This window comes from Amblyraja radiata, chromosome 5 (assembly GCF_010909765.2).
Source record: "Amblyraja radiata isolate CabotCenter1 chromosome 5, sAmbRad1.1.pri, whole genome shotgun sequence".
Taxonomy (NCBI): Eukaryota; Metazoa; Chordata; class Chondrichthyes; order Rajiformes; family Rajidae; genus Amblyraja; species Amblyraja radiata.
Window position 1 is genome coordinate 103,387,655 of NC_045960.1, and position 20,245 is coordinate 103,407,899.

The 20,245-nt window shown below is 43.0% G+C and overlaps 1 protein-coding gene across 1 annotated transcript in view; it reads right to left on the reverse strand.

Annotated features, from left to right (window-relative positions):
* ascc3 (activating signal cointegrator 1 complex subunit 3) overlaps positions 1-20,245 on the reverse strand; it is a 363,313-nt gene that overhangs the window by 273,126 nt on the left and 69,942 nt on the right. The window contains exon 11 of the mRNA XM_033021915.1: positions 16,222-16,386. Within this exon, the coding sequence (XP_032877806.1) occupies positions 16,222-16,386 (165 nt within the window). The remainder of the gene's footprint in view (positions 1-16,221; positions 16,387-20,245) is intronic.

Consider the following 20,245-nt stretch of genomic DNA (forward strand, 5'->3'; position numbering starts at 1 on the left):
TAGAGCCCCATTCAGAGTGCCCCCATCTGTTTCCCAAGGCACTGTGAGGTGATGCTGCTGCATCATACCTCCTGTAACCTAGGTAGGGTGAGGAGTCTGCACACTCTCTCCGTGACCACAATATTCTGCAAAGAACATTTACCAACTTGAAGGACAGACAAAGTAATGCCTTCTGCATTAATTGAAGACCAAACTATTCACTGAAATGACAATACAATCGTGCACGAATGGATAACATGTCTTGTGATCAAAATACCAGAAGCGCAAGGCCACAATGACCAATCTCCTTCTAGTCCACACACAAGATTAGAAGTTGTTCAGCCAGAGATGAACACAGTTCTCAGCATCTGCATACAATGGTGTCGGTCCTGCACTTTTTGTGCGTGGTGGTGGAAAGATTGGTGAAAACAGGGCCGCGACGTGAACGCTCTTTCCTTGACCCCAATGACGTAGCACATCTACAGATTTGGATAAAGACCAACTAGGCTGTGGGCCGAGGAGCTTTATTCCAGTTTCGTGACCCAAGTCACAGAACTACATGAAATTTTCACATATTGTGTAAAAAAACTATATAAATCACCCCTGAAACTCGTCATGAACAAGACTTGTACATTTTTATTATATTAGAGAAAAACCGGAAAAACTTTGGGTATTTTTAGTCCAATCAAAGCACGTTTAACACGTCTGCCAGTTGGCCAATCACACGCTTTGTTTCAGGCTAGCACACATCATAGCTGAGAGGGCTTCACTGATGCCTGTTTTACTGGAGATTCCGATGAAGGTTCTTTGTCGTGGAAACTTGCAGCAGGGTAATTGAATTTAGTGAGAAAAGCATTAAGAAGTCTGAAAAATGTGCAGCTAAGTGGATAGAAGTGGAAGAAAGTCTTGAAAGCAAAGTCCCTGCTGAGCACAAAGTTGTGAAACTTTGTGAATCAACTCAAACTGAAAGGTAAGATCTAAAGTCTGAATTTATGAAAATTAATCTGTATGGACTTTAATTAATTTAATTGCACCCTTTATAATGTGAAAAAATGAGATTTGGAGACTGTACATTCACTCATTCACTCATTCATTCACTCATTCACTCACTCACTCACTCACTCATTCATTCACTCATTCACTTATTCATTCATTCATGAAGTTGAGGGCCTAAACTCAATAACAAGGCAAATTAAACATTTTCACTAATGCCAGCTTGTTGTAGAGTAATAAGTCTTAATCATCTAACTGCGATAACTTACCGGTAAAAGGTGCTCCGATCGCGGGGCCTATGTATTTAACATAGTGAAGCCGCGGTCTCAATTAAAAAGCGGCCGATTCGCGAATGCGGAGCCGCGGATCTTCTCCGCGGGCGGGGGGTTGTGTGTACATAGTGCCGTCCGTAGAGGCCGTTTCCAGGAAAACTGAGGAATATATCTATCTAGAATATATATAGGTATAATAATATATTATATTATTATACCTATATTACTATCTGGAATAGATATAGTTATAATAATATATTATATTATTATATTATTATTATATTATTATATATATTATATTATTATACCTATATTACTATCTGGAATATATATAGTAAATATTATAAATATAATATTATTATACCTATATTACTACCTGGAATATATATAGGTATAATAATATATTATATTATTATACCTATATTACTATCTGGAATATATATAGGTATAATGATATATAGTTTAAATGGACTGCAACACTGAAATAAGGCTGCCCATCGTGTAATATGGACATTGGCTACTAGATGGCGCTTACTTCCCCGATCTCATTTTTTAATTAGTTTAATTAATTAACGTGCAACTTTCGGCAATGACGAGTTATGACTTCCTTCTCAATTATATTTCATCTAAATCTGTGGAAAATTTAATGTAGTTTGGTGACTTGGGTCACGAAAACTGATTTCTAGACACATTTTTGATGCTCGGCCCACAGCCTAAACGTGTATTACAATCAATGTTGCATCAACACCTTTGAACTCATTCTCTCTATAACATAATCATCAGCTCACCTTTATAAAAAAAAAATAATTACTGATCCAATCATTTGATTGGTGAATATACATTCAGCCCAGAACATATGGGTCATTCATATGAAGCAACTGATGGCTGTGTTCTGGATGCTGGAATTGACAGCAGCTGAACTAATTTCAAAACAGATCTTAAAAGTAATTATTTGTAAAAGTAGCACTTTGTAAAGGTTTAGTTCAGTTTAGTTTAGAACTACAGCCCACTGAGTCTGCACCGACCAACAATCACACCGCACACTAGTTCTATCTGAGACTCTAGGGACAATTTACAGAAGCCAATAATCCCCCAAAAAACCCCCACATGTCTGTGGGATATGGGAGGAAATTGGAGCACCCGGAGAAAACCAAAGCGGTCACAGGGACAACTAGCAACCTCCACACAGGCAGCACCCAAAGTCAGAATCGAATCCGGGTCTCTGGTGCAATAAGGCAGCAACTCTACTGCTGCACCACTGTGCTGCCCAAAAGTGGGATGAGTATTGGTAGCATTTGCAGAAGACATAATACAACTTCACTGTAGCTATAAAATTCCAAGGCCTCTTGTCATAAATCACAAACTTATACTTAAGAGAAATATATATGTTTTAAACTAAGGTCTCACACAGGACTAGAGATAGATGGTGCGGGGCATTGAGGAGTGAAGATTCTACAAGAAGCTGTGAGACCTATAGCATTTGTGTCTTAAAATATGACTAAATATCAGTACACAGTTAAATAAATAAATAAATAAAGTAAAATTGTTTGTGACCCTCAGAAATGGTTTGGATTGCAGATTTAGCAAAAAAGTTCTGCTTTGATGTTTTCCATGCTGTTATTGATTCCAAAATGTACAAATGAAAACCATAAAGAACAAAATGTTCCGTTTGCACATTTTGACAGTGGAAAACTTCTCTAAAAAATGCCCTAGTCAATTTTTGAAATTCAGTTAGGATTGGTCACAGCCATGATTTCTAGACACTTTGCACAAGTTCCCTTCGCACATAGCAAGTATAAATGGTGTACAAATAGATCTAAACCAGGTAAGAAAATGGTCACAACAAAGTTGCGTGATTTATAGAAAAAACAATTCATTTTGGAAGAAGAAATAGCAAACACAAAAGGTATGCAAGAGTATGATCATTATTGAAGGTCTTGAATGTGAAGCATTGTCTTTTTTTTTTAATTTTATTTTTATTAGAAGTACAGCAAATTACAATAATACACATCAGATATATCTTATTACATTTGTTGTACCACTTCGTTTTTCGAGCTTTAAAAAAGATAGAAATAAAAGTAGTAAGGAAAGTGAGCAAGAATCGTGAAGGTGCAGGAAAGTGTTGGGAAAAGAAAGCCCCTTAGGGAGGAAGTTAGAGAAGGAAGTAAAGAAAGGAAACATGACCCTAGAAAGAAAAGAAAAAAAAAGGAAAAACAATCGCTCTATTGTAACACAAAACTCGCAAAAAGGATATACCAACCGTGTTTTGTTTTAAATTTTTTTTATTTTATACCCCCCGTTACCAGATCCTGGTACCATTTATATTTTAAATTACTATTGCACCTTATGCTTGTAATAGTTCCATAAATGCAGACCACGTCTTTTGGAAGTGGTCTGCTTTGCCTGTTAGGAGGAGTCTCATCTCTTCCAAGTGTAGTGTTTCGAACATGTTTGAAATCCACATTTTTATTGTTGGTATTGGAGCATTTTTCCAAAATTTGAGTACAGGTGCACAACCTTTTATCCGAAAGCCTTGGGACCAGACACTTTTCGTAATTCGGAATTTGCCGGCCTTCGGAATGGAAATTTTTTAGCGTAGATTTTAATGGCTGGCTCAGTGGTAGAGTGCTCGGCTCATATCCGCAAGGTCACGAGTTTGCGCCTTGATCCCGGCAGTTCCTCGGTCGCGAGTTTGAGTCTTCAATGTAGTTTTTTCTTGCAGAATAAATGTCTGTATGAAATGCAGTGTGTTGAATGAATTCCTGAATTTGTAAATGTGACCGCAGCATTGAATCACCTCTCGCACTCATGTCACCCTAGCGGGGCTACATGCCCTTAGGCGGCCTAAGGCGACATTTTCACACTCTTATATCCGTGTGCAGCAGAGGCGACGTGCGTTTGGCGCCAAACGTGAGCTTTGGCGTGCCATGTTTAGCGCCAAACGTGAGCTTTGGTGAGCTTTGGTGTGCAGACGACATCCTGGAAAAAATGTCCGGTTTCTTCCAGGTAGGCGATATACCCTCCTGGGCAATATACCCTCCACTTCTCTTTTATGAAGGGGATTTAGTTCCCCTTTCTTCCAGGGCCGACCGGAGGTTCCGCTGTCACCTCTGCGGGCCGCCCTCGGTGAACGCTCACTCAACTTTGTCTTGGGATTCTTACTCTCCCGCACAATGTACCCTCACCTTCTCTTTTATGAATGGGGATTTAGTTCCCCTTTCTTGGAGGACCGACCGGAGGTTCCGCTGTCACCTCTGCGGGCCGCCCTCGGTGAACGTCCTGTCTCCCTGTCCCTGGGATAGTAGGGGGCGATCAAACAGCACAATACCCCCCTCCCCCTCCAACTCCAGAGGAATCCGCTCCCCGATGGGCCGCTACGGCGACAAGTGGCAGTTCGCCCACAGCCCGAGCTGCGCGACCCCAAGAACAAGACGTCCCTTGCACACCATCAGGTTCTGCCCATACGGGGAGCGTGTGCCTCTGGAGTTGGAACGGGGCTGGGCTGGAGTTGCTGATCTGGGATCTCCGTGCTTGCAGTGGGCCTGGGGATCGGTGTCCCGATGAGGGGGCACAGCTCGGGCTGTGGGCGAACTGCCACTTGTCGCCGTAGCGGCCCATCGGGGAACGGCTTCTGGTGGTCCTGACGTCTCCGGCCAGTTTGCAGTTTTCCTCTGGAGTTGGAACGGGGCTGGGCTGCTGCTGGCTGTGGGTCTCTGGGATCTCCGTGCTTGCAGTGGGCCTGGGGGTCGGTGTCCCGTTGGTCCTGATGTCTCCGGTGACTGGCACTGACCTGCTGGCATCGCCGACATGAAGACAGTGCAAAGCCCCCGTGCCGGTGCAATGGGCGGGGAGCTGGAGAGGGGAGGGAAGGGGTCACACACATGGCCGAGAAGCAGAGGGGTATAGGTGGGGTGAAACTGAAGGGAGCGACAATCTGCTGCTGCCTGCCCGCTGAGTTAAAAAGTTCCAACGCAAGACTCACGATACACTGTGTATCGTGAGTCTACCGTGGGAACTTTTTAACTCAGCGGGCAGGCAGCAGCATATTGTCAATTATTAACCCTCCCGCGCAATATACCCTCACCTCTTTTATGAATGGGGATTTAGTTCCCCTTTCTTCGAGGACCGACCGGAGGTTCCGCTGTCACCTCTGCGGGCCGCCCTCGGTGAACGTTTTCAAGGACCTTTCTTCAAGGACCGAAAAAATGTCCGCTATTCGGAGGTTTTCGTTATTTGGATCTTCGGATAAAAGGTTGTGCACCTGTATAAGCTTTTTTCCCATTATTAGCCCGTAATTAAGTAAGTTCTTTTGAAACACGTTTAATTCGGGGTTACCTTCTGATATTCCAAAAATGATCCATTCTGCTTTGGTACAAGTTTTATTTTAAATGATTTTGTGAAGATTTCAAATATTTCGTTCCAAAATTTTTGGATTTTTATACAAAAAACAAAAGAGTGCGCTATGGTAGCTTCTTGTGACTGACATTTATCACAAATGGGTGAGACATTGGGGAAAAGTTTATTTATTTTAGTTTTTGAATAATATAGTCTATGTAATGTTTTATATTGAATTAGAGTATGTCGTATGTTGATCGAGCATTTATGCACATAAAGTAAGTGTTTATCCCAGCTCTCTTTTGAAATTTTTATAGCTAGTTCTTGTTCCCAGTCTCTTCTAATACCATCAGTTGTAGGTATTTCTATATTTAAAATAATGTTGTATAAGTATGATATTAGATTTGCTGATTCAGCCTTTGTCTTCATGGCTTCATCCAATAAGTCTGGGGACATGTTATGATAGTCTTTTGTGTATTTTTTCAAATAGTCACGGATTTGAAGATATTTAAAATATTGATTATATTTCAAATTATATTTCAGTTGTAATTGTTGAAAAGATAATAATTTTCCTAATTCATACAAGTCTCCGAGCGTTTTGATTCCCATTCTTTCCCATTGTGTAAATGATTTATCTATAATTGAAGGTTTAAACGACGGGTTATTGACTATTGGCATTAAAAGAGATAGATTTCTTAATTTTAGATTCTGTTTTATTTGTTTCCAAGTTCTAATTGTACTATGTATCATTGGATTTTTATTATAATTTTTGTTATTCAGATTCATTGGTGAGAGGAGAGTCGCTCCTGTATTACACGGAGAGCAGTCCTCTCGCTCCATTACAATCCAGTCCACCTGCTGGGCAGAATTGTCCAGCAGGTGAATCATATTTTTAATATTTACTGCCCAATTATAGTACATAAAATTAGGAAGCGCTAGACCACCCATCTCTTTTGGTTTACTAAGGTGTGCTCTTTGTATTCTGTGGGATTTATAATCCCATATAAAATTTGTAATGTCTGAGTCTAGTTTTTTGAAAAACTTTTTTGGAAGATATATTGGAATTGATTGAAATAAATATAGGATTTGTGGTAAAAAGATAATTTTTATAGCATTTATTCGACCTATTAAAGACATCGGGAGCGTTTTCCAGAATTTGATTAAATTATTTAGTTTCTTAAGTAAGGGGCTATAATTGGCGTTAAACATAGCGTGATAGTTTCTAGTGATTTCAATTCCTAAATATTTAAATTTTTCTGTGGCTATTTTAAAGGGGAATTTCAAGAGATGTGTTGAGTCTTTCGGTTTTATCGACATAATTTCACTTTTGTTCCAGTTTATTCTATATCCTGAGAAAGATCCAAAGTCCTCAATTAGATTTAATATGTTTGGTATACTGATTTGGGGTTTTGTGATATACAGTAATACATCGTCTGCATATAAGGATATTTTGTTATTTGAATATTTTGTATTATAACCGTAAATATCCGGGTGTGTTTTAATTTTTTCAGCTAAAGGTTCAATTAACAGCGGTGATAATGAACATCCTTGTCTATTGCCCCTTGTTAATTGGAATTTCGTAGATAGTATATTATTAGTTAATATTCTAGCCATGGGTTTGTTATATAATAATTTTATCCATGCGATGAAGTTCTCTCCCATTTGAAATTTTTGCAATACTTTAATCATATAATCCCATTCTACTTGATCAAACGCTTTTTCTGCATCCAATGAAATGATAGCTAACTCTTGTTCTTGAGGTTTGTGAGAGTGCATTATGTTAAGCAGACGTCTCAGGTTATTAAATGAATGTCTCTTAGGTATAAATCCCGTTTGATCCTCATTTATTAATTTACTAACATATTGACTTAGTCTTCTAGCTAGTGTTTTTGCTAATATTTTTTGGTCCGTATTTAACAAAGCAATAGCTCTATATGAGCCTGGTTCTTCTATTTCTTTATCTTTTTTAAGTATTAATGCGATCATTGATTCTGCTAGTGTTTCAGGTAAGATTTGTTCTTTAAAAGCGTATGTATACATTTTCTGTAGACGTGGTGTAACTAGGTCGTAAAAACATTTATAAAATTCATTACTGAATCCGTCTGGTTCTGGTGTTTTTCCATTCTTAAGTGAATTTATTGTATCTTCTATTTCCTTAGATGTAATTTGTGCTCCCAGTTCCTCTTGTTCCTTCAGTTCTAGTTTTGGAAGGTTACAGTTGTCCAAACATTCTGAAACTTTATTATTGTCTATTAGCGTTTTTGATGTGTATAAATTCTTGTAAAATTGAGCAAATCTTTTATTGATATCATTAGGTAGTGTTAGTAATTCCCCTCTATCTGATTTAATCTTTAAAATTGCATGATCTTTTTCCCTTTTTTTCAGTTGGCGTGCCAAAAGTTTATGGGGTTTATCCCCAAATTCGAAATGTTCTTGTTTTGTGATTTGGAATAATCTTATAACCTTCTCTGATAATAATTTATTTAGCTTAAATTTCAGTATTAAAATTTTTATTATGTTAATGTGAAGCATTGTCAACAAACTTAATAACCTACAAAAGTATGGAGGGGGATCAGAGAACAAAGTATATTAGCTCTGTAAAGATTAGAACCAGGGCTCCATGGCAGAAAAAGTTTGGGTGTATGATTTAATAATTTTACAATGATCCATCTCTGTTACGATTGATTTACTTGAGGAAATACTAACATAAATGTGGTTTATACCAAAACACTTAAGTATAGCTCAATTTAATACTGATAAATGTCATTCAGTTGGCACAATTCTCACCCTGTAGAAGTAGATCACAATTTAAACACTGCTGTAAACTTAAAACTCTAGTTCTGAGTCTTCTAGTTGTGAGAAATGCTCTTTTGGATTAGGTACCAAATTAAGGCTGCAATTACTTGTTCATGTGAACATATGAAATCCCATGCCATTATTTGAAGTGGTGCAGGACAGTTTCTTGGAGCTCCTGTCAATATATCTCCCTTAAACAGCAGTACTAAAATAATTCAATGTGATATATTTTCTTTGTGAAACCTACATAAGTGATTTTACTTAAAGAATTATAAATCAGGCTTCAAAAAAATTACTTTGGGAAAGTCTGACTTCAAGGCAAAATAAATAAATGGCTTTGCTCTCTATTTTCTTCTCCCTAGTATCCTATTAACATATAGGTTGTCAGCTTATACATCAACCTCTTTCTCCTTTCTGTGCTACCCTCAGCATTTCTCTGCGAGGGCAATTTCTTATTGTATCCTTACCACCAGTGGTGCAGCCTTGTCCACCTGGGGCACACATTCAAGACATTAGCTTCTAACTGAGCTGCAAGTTTAATTCTTATTATTCAGTATCAACCATTTGCATTTATCAGCAATTGGCAGTTATGGGAAATGCTTACTGCATACATCTAGGAAGATTTATGATATGAGATAACTATTTGATTCTGCACAGTTGCAAGTTACATTTAAAGCATACCACTACATGAGCATACCACTACATTTAAAGCATACCACTACACTCTGCACCCTCATCACTGGACTACCTCTACACCTGCTCTGCTGGACAACCTATTTGCTCCCTCAATTGCTGGACACCTCGCTGCATCTGCATTGCTGGTCAACCTCTTTGCTCCCTCACTGCTCGACACCTCGCTGCACCCGCTCTGCTGGACAACCTCTCTGCTCCCTCACCGCTGGATACTCTCTCCACCTGCACCTGCACCGCTGGACACCTCTCTGCACCCTCACCATCATGCTCAAATACTCAACTCTGCAGATGGCTGGTTTCTGCAACAACCACATCCCATCCTGCATCCAGGTCGTTAAACAGCTTGGACTTCTGCGTCGACCCCATTACATCCACAGAGGCTCTTGGCGCAGGCGTGTTTGCTTCAACCACGGACATTCCATTCCATCCGTCTGCTCACTACCACGCTCTGCCCCCCCTCAACCGCGTCACCCCCCACCCCAGCTGACCGCACGCACTGTCAACCGGGACAACCTCAGATCTCTCCAGCCTGCCCCCATCCCTCCACCCTCTCACAATGCCAACTTTGCCCTCCTCAACACCAGGTCGCTCAACAACAAAGCCCTTGCCCTCCATGAACTAATCCTTGACAACACTCTGGACTTCCTTCTGCTCACTGAGACCTGGCAACAACCCAATGTCTTCTTCTCCCTCAATCAAACAGCCCCACCTGGATTTAATTACATTTCCAAGCCCCGCCCCTCCCGCCATGGAGGTGGCCTAGCTGTTATTTTTAACCAGAAGTTTCGTATCACTGAACTCGCCTTCCCCCCAGTAGCATCATTTGAATTCCTCGCATTCAAAGCCCTTTCCTCCATGACAGTCATCCTCATTTACCGGCCACCTAAACCAAACCCCTCCTTCCTATCTGACTTCACTGAACTCCTCACACTTGCCTCATCCCTCTCCTCACGTCTGCTGCTACTTGGTGACTTAAATATTCACATGGACTCCCCCCCCTGCAAGCTTGCATCTGAATTCGCCTTTTTACTGGACAACTTCTCTCTCACTCAGCACGTCACCTTTCCCACCCATGACAAAGGTCACATCCTTGACCTGGTCTGCTCCACAAATCAACCGGTACTCGACCTCCATCCTTGCCTCTTCCCCCTCTCTGATCATAAGCTTATACGGTTCACCATCCCTTCTCCGACACCTCGCCCCCGCTTCCTCCGAGAAATCACCTTCCGTAATCTAAATTCCATTGATTCCCACCATCTCTCTGACCTGCTCTCCACCACTCTCCCCCTGGACTCAACCCCCATCTCACCTGATGATCTCACAAACCATCTCAACTCCACCTTGTCTACCTCCCTCAACACTCTGGCCCCCCTCAAAACAAGAACCGTAACTTTCAACACATCCTCACCCTGGTACACACCTGCACTTCGTAAACTGAAACAGACTGGTCGCCAACTCGAACGACTTATAAAGAAATCATCTCTTACAGTCCACCTTGAAGCTTACAAACTCCACCTCACTGACTACAAAGATGCCCTCATTGCTGCAAAATCTGCCTACCTCTCCTCCATATTCACCGATCCCTGCCTAAACCACAGAACCCTCTTCTCCACAGTGGGCAACCTCCTCAAGCCTCGAGCCAACACTCTCCCTACCTCTACTCCGGTTCTCTGCAACTCATTCCTCCACTTTTTCGCTGATAAAATCAGCACCATCTATCAATCTTTATCCCCTGTACCCTACTCCCCAGCATCTACTCCACCACCTACTAAGGCCCCTCCTTTCAACATCTCCACTGACCTCCTTACCCCTCCTCCACACTGCTTCCTCTCCCAGTTTGACCTGGTCACCCCTATTGAAATCTCCAAACTCATCAGCTCTTCCAAACCCACTACCTGCTCCCTCGACCCTCTCCCCACTCCCCTGTTGAAGTCCTGCCTCCCCGTTCTCTGCCCCTACCTCACTAATCTCTTCAACTCCTCATTGTCCCAAGGAATTGTCCCCTCCGCTTTCAAAACTGCTGCCGTTACACCAATCTTAAAGAAACCTGGTCTTGATCCCTCCTCTCTCATTAACTACCGCCCAATCTCAAACCTCCCCTTTCTTTCAAAAACCCTGGAGCGTATCGTTGCGTCGCAACTTCATTCCCACCTCCTTGCGTATAACCTACTTGAACCCCTCCAATCTGGCTTTCGCCCCCTCCATAGCACAGAAACTGCTCTCCTCAAAGTCCTCAACGACCTCCTCACCTCTGCTGACACTGGTTCCCTCAACATCCTCATCCTCGACCTGAGCGCAGCCTTCGATACAGTGAACCATAACATCCTGCTCACCAGACTCAAAGACCTCGGCATTGAAGGCTCTGCACTCAGCTGACTCCGTTCCTACCTTTCCAACAGATCCCACTTCATCTCTCTCCACAACCACACCTCTGCTACAGCCGCAGTCACTCAAGGCGTTCCCCAAGGCTCCGTACTCGGCCCCCTCCTCTTCATCATCTACATCCTCCCCCTTGGTCAGATACTCCGCCACTTCAATCTGGACTTCCACTGTTACGCTGATGACACCCAGATTTACCTTGGCACCAAATCCCCCCACAACCGCCCCCTCTCCCATATCAACTCCTGTTTGTCAGCTATAAAAACCTGGATGCAACATAATTTCCTCAAACTCAACAGCGATAAGACAGAATTCCTCCTCATAGGCTCCAAAGCCACACTCAGCAAAATCAATAACCCCACTCTCACCATCGACGGCACCACTGTCTCCCCATCTCCCCAGGCCCGCAACCTTGGCGTGATCTTTGATTCCACCCTCTCCCTTGAGCCTCACATCCGCCATGTCATTAAAACCTCCTTCTTTCATCTCCGCAACATCGCCAAACTCAGACCCTCTCTCACACCGCCTGCTGCTGAAAGACTCATCCATGCCTTCATCTCCTCCCGACTGGACTATTGCAACTCACTTCTCCTTGGCATCAGCTCCACCTACATCAACCGACTCCAACTGGTCCAGAACGCAGCCGCCCGACTCATCACCCACACCAAATCCTGGCATCAGATCACTCCAGTCCTCAAATAACTTCACTGGCTTCCCATCTCCCACCGGATCACCTACAAAATCCTGGTCCTCACCTACAAAGCCCTCCACCATCTGGCCCCCCCATATCTCACTGACCTCCTCTCCCCCTACCAACCCTCACGGTCCCTCAGATCCACATCAGCCAGTCTCCTCTCCATCCACAAGTCCAACCTCCGCAGTTTTGGGGACAGAGCCTTCTCCAGGGCAGCTCCCAGGCTCTGGAACTCCCTCCCCCAACTGATCCGCAATTCCGTGTCCCTCACCATCTTCCAGTCCCGCCTCAAGACCCATCTCTTCACCTCTGCCTATCCTTAGCCCCACGTCCCCGTCCCTTTTCATCTGTGCATTAATTGCCTCATACTGTGTTTTGTATTGAATTCTGTCTTTACTTTGTGTACTAGTCATGTCTCTACTATTTATTTCATTCCCCTTACATGTTTTTCCTCTACATGCTCAATTTTTGTAAGGTGTCCTTGAGACTCTTGAAAGGCGCCCATAAATAAAATTTATTATTATTATTATGAGATGCAACATTAATTGAAATGTCATTTATCAGTATATTAACGATGGAGATCAGCTTGTCAAAAAGAAAGCAGGTCTTCAAAGGACCCAAAACAATTGTTGAAGTCTCCAAGTAACCAAAGTAGTAGCTAGACCAGAAACAAAATGTAATTAGTGGAAGAATGAATTCTTTAGAGAAGGAAAATAAACTACCACAAATAAACTACTAAACGAGGAAGGGGAGTTGCATTATTGATAAAGGAAAACATCAAGCTGGAGTCGGAGATGACATTACTGAGGGGTCAGCTGTGGACCAACCATTGATGTGACAGCCATGGAGGCACACCAACACCTCAACATCCCGAGGAGACTGAGGAAATTCCGTACGTCTCCAGTGACTCCTCTATAGGTGCACGGTAGAAAGCATAGGGTCGGGTTGCTTCACAGCTTGGTTTGGGAATAACTCTGCCCAAGACCACAAGAAATTGTAGAGAGTTGTTTATGTAGTCAAATACATCTTACAGACCAGACTCCCCGCCATTGGCACCATCTACACTTCATGCTACTTTGGAAATCCAGCCAACATAATCAAAGACTAGCCTCACCCTGGTCATTCCTTCTTCTCCTCCTTGCTCCTGCCTGATAGTTGGTACAGAAGCTTGAAAGCACATATCACCAGACTCAGGAGCAGCTTCCTCCCTTCCGTTATTAGGCTTCTCAATGGTCCTTCTGTAAGTTAGCATACTGTTCAATTCGTCTCTACCCCATTGAGGATATTGGGCTTTGTCTAAGGAACTGATTTGCTACATGCTGAGAACTCTATTCTTTCTATTGTACTTGAAGTGATTGTATCCATGTATGTTATGTCTGGCCTAGTTGGACAGAATGCAAAACAAAGCTTTTCACTGTACTGTTCCTCAGTACATATCACAATAATAACCCTAAAAAAATCCAGTGAGCCTTTATGGACGACGCTGTAAAATAAAAAGAGGATGATCATCTTGTTGCGATTTTACTATTGGCTCCTCTGACAGCTCATTCCATATACCCACCACCCTTTGTGTGGAAAAAGTTGTCCCTCAAATTTTTCCCTTCTTGCCTAAAACCTATGTCCTGTGGTTCTTGAATCCCCTACCCTAGTTAAAAGGCTCTGTGCATTTACCTAATCTATTCCCCTCATGATCTTATACACCTCTCTACAATCATTCCTCATCCTCCTGCACTACAAGGAATAAAGTCCTAGCCTGATCAACCTCTCCCTATAGCTCAGGCCCTCGAGTCCTGGCAGCATCCTCGTAAATCTTCTCTGCACCCTTTACAACTTCACGACATTTTTCCTATAACACGTTGACCAAATCAGAACACGATTTCTCGCTTTCTCTCCCAGAAAGATGGAATGGCATAGCAGGACCATAAATCTCATAGAAGGAGTACTTTTCTTCCTATGTCAGCAAGTTTAAATAAAGATTCATACATAAATGCTCCACTATTTAAAATAACAGTTTCCCCACATCACCTCCCCCTGCCAGATCAATAGTAGAGAAATGTAGATAACATTGCAAAAAGTAACATTCAGATTGCCTTTTAAAAAAAAAGAGCTAATCCTGTTAAACAACGTAATATTCCTTGGAATACCCCTTCACCCACACGTAGTTAGCACATTTTCCCCAGCCAACAATGGGATATTATGGGCACCACACTTCCTGTTAATCTGTGGCCGACAGTGTTTTGTTCTGGCTTTCTCTATCTTTCAGTCTGAAGAAGGGTTCCGACCCGAAACATCACCTATTCTTTTTCTCCAGAGATGCTGCCTGACCGGCTGAATTACTCCAACATTCTGTGTCTATCTTTTGCACAAATTCAAGTTGAGAGAGACAAGACAAGAGCAGAAATTAAATTTGTAAAGGAGCACAGGTTAAATAAATTGTAAGACTTGGCTAGTTGTTTTGTAACTGCAATTTCACAGTAGTACCGACAAGGATTTAACAAGTAAAGCTTTGATCAACTGAGATTAAACATGCACAATGGAAATGTCACCTGCCACAGGAGAGAGCACATTACAACTGACCTTCACCAAGACTGATTAGAAAATGTGCTAATTACTGTCAATCAGAAGAAAAATCTAGAGACATGGGGAAGTGCCCTTTATCAAAAATGAATTAATTTCATTGTGCAGAGTTAATACAAGGGGAGGGGTTGCGTTTTTTCGCTAGGATTACTCGCCACCTTACTCACCGTTCTCCTCTACTCCAAGCGGACCAAGGTTTGTTCCAGTGGAAGATTACAAAAGTTATGAAGGTTTAAAAAAATCGTGAGATAAGCAGACTGGTCTTCTCGCCTGTCAGTCACCAGGAAGGTAACGCCCCTTCCGGCACCCACCATTAATCTTTGCTGAGAATAACGCCCCGGAGGCGGGGCAGCGTCCACAAGCCGTGCGGAGAACAACCAGTGCCCGCTGTGAGTCCCCATCACGCCCCCAACCCTTTCCCCTCTGGTCCTCCTCGCTGATTCCTGCCCCCCTCCCCCGTAAGACCGCACTCTCCACAAGGTACTTCCCCCATCTTTTCTCCCCTCCTCCCATTGTTTTAATTCCCCCCCACACACCAACCCTCCCCCCCACACACACACCCCTTCCTTCCACACACCCCTCAAAACCCTCCTCTTGCCCACACACACCCCAAGCTCTCTCACCCCCCTGCGTCTTTACTGCAGCTGCGGGAGACTCTGGATGAGCCGGCACGACCCAGCCCAGCCAGCGCCGAGTCGGAGATGGCGCCGATGTCGCCAAACGGAAAGCGGAGATTCCCGGCAGAGGAGAACGACCAGCGAAGCGACGAGAAGCCGTTGTGAGTCCCCATCGCACCTCCAACCCATTTCTCTCTGGTGCCCCTGGCTGGCTCCTGCCCCCCTCCCCCTTGATACCGCTCTCCCCCATGGCTCTTCCCCGTCTTTTCTCTGAGCTCCCTTCCCACCACAACCCCCCCTCTTCCCCACAACCCCCCCTTCCCCCAACACACCCCTCCACCCCAACCCGTCCTCCCCCCCACAACCCCCCCCAGCCCCCTCCCCCCCCCCCAGAACCAAGGGTGCTGGAAATTTGGTGGTAGACCTGTAGTTTTTGAATATGTATGAAAAATCCAGTATTGTGTTTCTTAAGGTCCTGACCACACACAGATTTGTCATCAAGGATCAGGTCACTTTGTTAGCACAAGTTGACAACTGTAAAAACTAACTGTTCCTTCACTCTACCACTGGCAGAAAATTCTGGGACATTGCATCAAAGTAAATGGGTCTGAAAATTTGTTATTAATATTTCATGTTGATAATAGATTGTAACATCCAAACCTTCAGACAATCTGCACAAGAGACAATATTAGTTCCAAAATTAACTGCAGCACAATAACGTCAGTTCTGTCGACATAAATTGATCTTGTATTTTTGTTATTCTGAGAGTAGTACAATATAGCAAGCATTTATTGTGGTGTTGTTTCCACACCAACATGTCCTATTTTACACACACTAAATATTGTACAGATGTGTGCTGAGAAATTGCCAAATCAGTTTTGTTTACCTGTCGTAGTGTCCGTGCCACCAAGCTTTCGAGAACTGGTCCTCGATCTTCATGTAGCAAGTGAACCTCATCCAAAATCAACAGTCTGACGATCTGGGACAAGGCAACATCTCCAACACTTTTACGCGTCACCACATCCCACTTTTCAGGTGTTGTAACAAGCATCTGATAAGAGAGAAAAATATTTTCAATGCTACACCGAAGTGCAAGTAACATTAAAAAACTGAAAATTCTCTGTTTACGCAGAAGGTTTGAAAACATTGGCAGGGAAAGAAATTGAGTTTATGTTTCCAGCTGGGCAGCCTCTCTTCAGAACTGTATTAAATAAATATGTTCATTATTGGCACAATTCTTCTGTGATGTTATATGTGCAGTATTCGGGTTATACAGAATACCAAGGCAAGAGTTTTCGGGGCCATCATTTTGCCCACTTCAGTTCAGTTTATTGTCACGTGTACCGAGGTACAATGAAAAGTTTTTTGTTGCGTGTTTACCAGTCAGCAGAAAGACAATACATGATTACAATCAATACATTTACAGTGATAAGGAAATAATGTTTAGTGCAAGATAAAGCCAGCAAAGATCATCCGAGGGATATCAAAGAGGTAGATAATCTGGTTGTGGTAGGATGTTCTGGTTGTGGTAGGATGATTCAGTTGCCTGATAACAGCTGGGAAGAAACTGTCCCTGAATCTGGTGGCGTGCGTTTTCACATTTCTGTACCTTTATGGGATAAAGTAATTTGCATGTTACTGTCAGAAACATAGAAAATAGGTGCAGGAGTAGGCCATTTGGCCCTTCGAGCCAGCACCGCCATTCAATATGATCATCCTGAATCAGTGCCCCGTTCCTGCTTTTCCCCCCATATACTTTGATTCCGATTGCCCTAAAGAGCCTGTCCCATTAACATGACTTTTTAGCGACTGTCTTCGACCTTCAAGCTCCAGGGCACTCGGCCAGGGAAAGAGGGGGAGCGCTGTCTGAAATTCACACCGCGATGAAAAGGAAGGTAAAAGACGGCTGGCACAGTTACGGTAAGTCCTTTAGAGAGCGCGGAGAGGGGGGGGGGAGTGTGGGGGAGAAGGGGGGGGGGAGAAGGGGGGGAGAAGGGGGGGGGGAGAAGGGGGGGGGAGAAGGAATGGAGAAGGGGGGAGAAGGAATGGAGACACTTTTAAGAAGCCAGACAACTTTTAATAAAGTTTAGCGGGCATTTATCATTACCGGTCGGTTTACTTACATTTTTTTTTTCAATGAGCTTTACCTTCGACTACCCTCGATTACCTTTGAATACCTACGAATAATATGCTGACCTACCTCGACTAAACCTACGAGTAAAAAAATATTGATTTTTTGCATGGCGAGCTATTTTTTTTAACTCGCGGGCATTTTTCAGCATGTTGAAAAATACTCCGCGACCTAGCTGAGGCCTCGAGTACGCGGGGACTACTCTCGAGCATGAAGGAGAGTTACAAAGACCTCCTAAGACCTCGTGTCGACCAGGCCCTTAAGAGCGATATCTAATTCCCTCTTTAAAACATCCACTGCCTTCTGTGGCAGAGAATTCCACAGATTCTTTGGGTGAAAATGTTTTTCCTCATCTCAGACCTAAATGGCCTACCTCTTATTCTTATACTGTGACCCCTGGTTATGGACTCCCCCAACATCGGGAACATTATTCCTGCACAAGCCTGTCCAATCCCTTAAGAATTTTATATGTCACTGGATCAACTGGGGAGGCCTGGTCCCCCAATGCAATTACACCACTCACCCATAGCCCCCACATGAGGCAAGGAGAGATATAGACTAAGTGGGACCCGTTGGGCCCCGTCTCCCAACGCGGGTGAGGTGTGGTGTCGGCGCTCACCCCGGAGTCAGGTGCCCCCTGGAGTCCATCAACCCCCACCAGGAAAATTACGGAATTTATGGAGGCAATCAATCGTCCCCACAGGGGGGGTGGCGGGGGTCAAGAGTCAAGAGTGGTTTATTGTCATATGTCCCAGATAGGACAAAGAAATTCTTGCTTGCTTGGCAACAGGTAAGAAGCTGGTCCTGAACCTCGACGTTACAGTTTTCAGGTTCTTGTACCTTCTTCCTGATGGCAATGGTGAAATGAGTGTGTGGCCAGGATGGTGTGGGTCTTTGATGATGTTGGCTGCCTTTCTGAGGGGTGTGTGAATAACCTGGGGTGGGAGGAGGGAAGGGAGCGGGGGTGTGAATAATCCGGGCGGGGGGGGGGGGGGGGTAGGTGGGGTGTGAATGACCTCTTATTTTCTATGGTTCTATATTTTGTACTCTAAAATATTATCAACTCCTCAGAATTTCCTTCTCCTGAACTTCAACCGCCCACTACATCACTTTCAAAAAGGTCAATATAACAGCCAAAGTAAAATACAGGTACACATTATCAAACGTGAAATAATGAAAACGTGATTGACAAAACTATGTCCATTCTCAATGCACAATTCATTTAATCTAATTGATTTACTGGGCATAAAAAAAAACCTCACTTAATAGCCTGCAAATATAAGTCTTCTGAGGATGAATGTTTACCAGCACAAGAGAGCAATGGTCGCACAATACTTGGCAATTTAAACACTTGACATTTAACTTACAACAACATTCACACGACAATGTTCCTCTTTTACGATACGCTAAACTTTATTCATCCCCGGAGGGAAATTGTTCTGCCGACAGTCACAACACACGAGGTACACAAAAAGTTGAAATTAAAAGTGAAAAAAAACGAAAACGACAAGTGACTGTGCGTGGCTGCTGTGTGCACAGCGCCTTCACCGCAACAAATGAACAAACAAACACAGACTTATCCCCTGGACAGAGGATTCTAAACTAGAGCCCCCCCCCCAAAACACTGGGTCCCACTTTGTTCACCCACCGTCCCCCATGCCAGGTTCCCATTGTTCTTGGCTTCATGGCAGTCCCCCCACGCCGGTTCCCCATGGTCTTCCCCTCCCCCTTCACGCACATCGACCACGAGGCCCCACTGCCACCGAGGCTCCTGTTGCTGCCGAGGCCCACATTGCCGCTGAGTCTCCCGCTGCTGCCACCAAGGCTCCCATCGCCCCCGCCAGTAAGACTCTTTCAGCCGAGACATGCCTGGTCGCCCAGCTTCACCCCATTCCCCTTAGTTGCGGTTTACAGCTCAAATTTCCCTTATTCTCTCCAATAAGCAGGAATTTATTATTCCCACATCAGCTATCTCACGCCAAAAGGACTTTGGGAACCTCCACTCTTACGAGCTGTTTGAAACATTAATTATTGGAAAACAACAAATGAAACAAAGTAATAAAGCTCTGAATTTTACAGCTATCAATTTTAAGAATTTCATTCAGTTTCTTAACAAACTAAAAATGTCAGTAAAAATCCACGTATTTTTACATATTTAGGAAGTTGGCTTTCCAGAACTGGAGGAACTCACAAACAGACATAAAACATCAGCACTTGCTGAAACAATTGAAGCTGTTCAATGTCATGAAACTGCAATGGTTATGTAGAAACAATGTTTTAGAATCAGCAAGGAACAGGTCTAAATGAATTAAATGATGCATAACAATTCTAAATTAGGCAATTTTAAATGAAGGGTGCATCTTGCATGCAGTGATCATAATAGAACTCATTGAAGAGCATTACCCTGAACTATTAACTTGGTTTCTCTCGAAATAAATTATGTCTGAGTCGAGTATTCTCAGCATTTCTATTTTTGTTGGTGATATTTCAATTTTCTAGCATCTGCTGTACTTCAGTTTGGTGTTACACATTAATGTGAATTTGCGATTTAGAGTAACAAAGCAAAAAATATGATTGTGTTAAGCATTAAAAGAATGTTAATCAAATGATCATAGCAATGATAACTTCAATTTCAAATTATATGGTAATTGTAATCCAGCAAGAATAGCCCAAAGCACTTCCAAGAAGCATTGACAAAGAAAAAAAAACTGTTGCCAATCTACATAAAGCGACATTAAGCAACTAAAACTTTGGTGAAAGAGATAGATTTTAATGCCCC